The following is a 4130-nucleotide window of genomic DNA, read 5'->3' as shown; positions in this document are numbered from 1 at the left end:
TCTGAGGTGTTTTTGGCCATTTTTTTACAAAATAAAGGTCACAAAAGTCATAGCTGGGGCCACTTGCAAAAATTCGATTAGAATAACCATGGTATTATTATTGTTATTATGTAGTGGTAGCAGTTTATATAACTTACCGATTTTTGTTTCCCAGGTCCTTTCGGTCCATGTGACTCCCTGCTGGGCAGCTGGTTGGTCCGTGTGGGCCTGTGGTCCATCACCCTGGTGTCTCTACTTGGAAACTCCGTCCTGCTCCTCTCTCTTTTTGGCTCTCCTGGATATCTGTCTCCGCTCCGGTTCACCGTGGCCTGCATGGGCGGATCCAACCTTTTGACGGGCATGTGCACATGCGCCCTGACCCTGGTGGACGCCCTCACCTTAGGAGAATTTGGCCACCATGGTGCTCAGTGGGAGACAGGTCCTGGTTGCCAGGCCACAGGTTGGGTGTGGGTTTTTGCTTCTGAAGCCAGTGTTTTACTGCTGACGTTAGCGGCCGTGCAGTGTGGCGTGAGTGTGACGTGCGCCCGTGCCTACGGGAAGTCACCTTCGTTCGGAAGTGTTCGTACCTGTGCACTTTTCTGTCTGACTTTCTCCGTAGTTCTGGCCTCCTTCCCACTGTTGGGGGTTGGAGAATATGGATCTTCGCCTTTCTGTCTTCCCTTACCCCTGCCACCTCCGTCATCCAGGGTTCAATCCTCTCTGGGTTTCCCTCTGGCTCTTATCATGATGAACACTTTGTGTCTCCTTATCGTCACTGGTTCGTTCATACGCCTGTACTGGGAGTTACTCAGGGGTGAATGTGAAGGTCTGTGGGACTGTGCAATGATCAAACATGTGGCCTGGCTCATATTCTCCAACGGACTCCTCTACATACCAGTGGCCTTTCTCTCCCTCTGCTCCGTCCTGGGTCTCCTCTCTCTAGGAGAGGAGGTTTTAAAATCAACCCTCCTGCTTCTCCAACCCCTGCCTGCCAGCCTTAATCCACTCCTCTTCCTTCTGTTCACTCGAGATTCCTCCCAAATGTTCTTATGGTCTTGCCCCAGTGCTCGTCCACAGCTGCGGCGGGACCATACTATGGATTCTTTGGTCTCGGTGGAAACAGAGAAAAGCTCTTGCTCTGATTCCTCCGTGCAGGGGTCACTCACCGACCCAGATGGCATGTATGTCGCGGGGTCGTCCCTACCATCACGACTGGATCACATCCGATTTTCCCATTGCTCTTCTTCGTCAGCGGTCCCTCTCATCCCCTGTCAAATTCCAACTCCTGCTACGAGAGACCGAGCGACAAAAACATGTGAGGATTAAAATCTGCCAGGTTCAGAAAAAGACATGGTTCTTTCCACCTGCTCCCCGTACCGCTCTGCCATCAACCCAGCACTCACATCTCATCCGTGAGGTGAAAGGAATCTTTGAGACTTTCTAGACATTCATGGACTATGATGACTAGCTTGCTCATCAGAGTGAATCCACGTAGAGAGCAAGAGGTCCAGCTGAAAGTTCACTTTATAACAAAGACCATCAGGACACCCCCTTAATCCAGTTTAAAGGATCGTTTTTGGGGGACCCTTCTGAGTGAACGGCACGGATCATGAACTCAGAAAGTGACCAGAAGAGTTGTTTATCAAACAGTCAGTCAAATGTTTGAACTGGGGAAGGGTTTAAGTTTAGATACTGTTTTAAGTCTAAATGTTTATACTGAAATGTGATCATGAGGTTACAGACTGGTTTATATGTTTTAAACGGATTTATAATGTGTATTTTAAAAAAAATATAAATTCTATACTAAGGCAAAGATCTAAGTAAAGGGATTCATCTTCGAATACGCCATTTTTTTTAACCAGGGTAAGCTAACTTTTTCCTTAGAGAAATATTTTCTCGGACACTGTGTCAAAAAAATGCAACAAGAAATATATTTCTACAAGGTTTACAATAACGATGCCTTCAAATGGTGTTTACTGTGCTTAAGGACTGAGACTAATTGTGGACGATTTCATTTGTTCTTTGGCTCTTCAACAGACACGAGACAAAAGTTACTTGTACCAACTCTGGCTTCAGGTACTTGGTATTGGTCAGCTGTCTCAGCGGACGGATTTAAAGCAGCTGGTTTCCAGAATGTTGTATATGAACTTTAATTAGAACGGTTGTTTGATATAGTCCCATGAGGTTTGAAACTACTCAGGTTATGTAAGGTAACATTTGACTTTGACAACGATGCTCTGTCATTAACTTTCAGTATGTTTATCACACAAGTAACTCAGACCGACAGGAAGAGCAGCCGCAAAGGTCACATGGAACGAAGCCAACTTTTCTTCAGCTGCGTTGGTTAGGAACATGTACATGCAATGTAACTACCTCTAAACTAGCATGGTATTTGATTCTTTACCTTCTCATGTTGTTTTTTCTTTTTTCACAATTAACAGCAAATATATTATTTTATGTGTTCAGAAATAAATTCTTAGCTGGAACCTGCCTTTGGATTTTGGATGTACATATTTTGTTTAAAACGCCTAAAAAACATGTTTAAATAAAATTACCTTCGTAAACCTTGCTGCGTATGTGGCTTTGAAAGAAAGCGCTTGTCGAAATTGAAATACAAAAACACATTAGCCACACTAAGAGTCTCATCCTCTCATATTAAAAAAAAACAAACAAACTTTGCATCACTCTGTTGGTCAAATATCCTTGTCTAAGCTAGTGCCTCCTGTTGTTTAGCTTCTGTCACGGAAATACAACTAAAATCACAAAAGTATTTGAATATAGAGATTTGAAGAGTTTAATACGTTCATAGAGGTGATTAAAATGTTAAATATGAAGATGAACCTGACATTAAGGTGGAAACTTAAACACAGGTCTTCTTTGTTTGCTCCTCCTCTTCCTCCTCCAACCGGGCAGAGGCTGCCTCTCTTTTTCGAGACGAGGCATTCTCACTTTGGGAATTTTCTTTGTCAGCGTCAGCGACAGCCTGAAATGCAAAGAAAGATTCTAATCGAGTTTTTACATACAATTATAACTTTTGAAGTTCTGGTACCTTGCACGCAATAGGTTGAGCAGAGAGTAAAGCATTGGATTCATTAGACACAAACGCAGACGTAAAGCATTGGATTCATTAGACACAAATTAACATTAACAAAATGCAAACAAAACTAAATAAGCAGGGGCAGATGAAAATATTGGAAACAAATTTACTTCTTTTTTTTATTTTTTTTATTTCCAGAAGCTTTTAAAACGCACAATTCTAACAAATGCCTAATAATAACTAATTACACTAAGTAAAGAAGAAAGATGGAAATATAAGCAGAAAACGCAGTTTGACATAAGTGGTAGTAAATGTAAATAACCGCCATTAAAGGCTAGATGAGGCCAAGGTGAGTGTTTGTGGAAGAAAAAAAACAAACAAAAAAAAACTCACTGTGTTTTTTTGAACAGCATGGCATTGTGTCCACCTCCTGGCTTTTTCCATGAACAGCGATTTGTTGTATTTAAACTCTGACGACTACAAATACAAATGTTAACATTCCTGGACCCGTCTTTAGTAGACAAATGTATATATATGTATGTACATTTATATATAAACACATATAATCCAATTCCTATTTATTAGGTTAAATCATTTTCAAGTCAAGTCAAATATATAGACCATCAGCCCCAACCTCCTTGTGTGCTAAAATCTAAGTAGTCACCCTCCAGCAAAGGTAAAATGTGTCTGGCGTCATCTAGCGGCACTAACAGAAATTGCAGTCGATTGCTGCAATTCTACCATAACATGAACAATGGGTATAGATGAGTCTAGCGCATGTCTGCTTTAGACTCAATTAGTTCACCAGTCAATTTATTGCGTCAGTACTTCATACAAACCTCGTGAAGCGCCACAAAACGGGCTGTATAAAAACACAATATCAAGTATAAGGTTGCTGGTTTACTCACTATATCAGCCATGAGAGGATCGTCTGGATTAGGCTCAGCCATGAGCAGCTGAATGGAGGAGAGGACTGTGGAGATGTTGAGTGAAGGCTTCCAAGCTCCCTAAATAACATTGAAGTATGTTTATATTTATTAAAAGCCATGTTAGAAAAAAAAACCCTTTATTACATTTAGAAAGTGACACTTACAGACCGTTGGCGGGAGTTTGA

The 4130-nt window shown here is 41.7% G+C and overlaps 2 protein-coding genes across 2 annotated transcripts; one reads left to right on the top strand and one right to left on the bottom strand.

Moving 5' to 3' along the window:
• Nucleotides 1-141: 141 nt before the first annotated feature.
• LOC103399030 (leucine-rich repeat-containing G-protein coupled receptor 6-like) lies at nt 142-2627 on the top strand (the record flags this gene model as incomplete). Its single annotated transcript, XM_008337780.3, has 1 exon — nt 142-2627. A coding segment is annotated over one exon (1164 nt), but the record flags the coding sequence as incomplete, so codon positions are not given.
• Nucleotides 2628-2759: 132 nt separating this feature from the next.
• ube2t (ubiquitin-conjugating enzyme E2T (putative)) lies at nt 2760-4125 on the bottom strand (the record flags this gene model as incomplete). Its single annotated transcript, XM_008337779.1, has 4 exons — nt 2760-2962; nt 3410-3493; nt 3925-4023; nt 4114-4125. Coding segments are annotated over 4 exons (318 nt in total), but the record flags the coding sequence as incomplete, so codon positions are not given.
• Nucleotides 4126-4130: the final 5 nt, after the last annotated feature.

The sequence above is a fragment of the Cynoglossus semilaevis genome, unplaced genomic scaffold, assembly GCF_000523025.1.
Source record: "Cynoglossus semilaevis isolate Cse_v1.0 unplaced genomic scaffold, Cse_v1.0 scaffold1217, whole genome shotgun sequence".
NCBI classification, from domain to species: domain Eukaryota; kingdom Metazoa; phylum Chordata; class Actinopteri; order Pleuronectiformes; family Cynoglossidae; genus Cynoglossus; species Cynoglossus semilaevis.
This window is presented reverse-complemented; position numbering and strand designations above follow the sequence as displayed.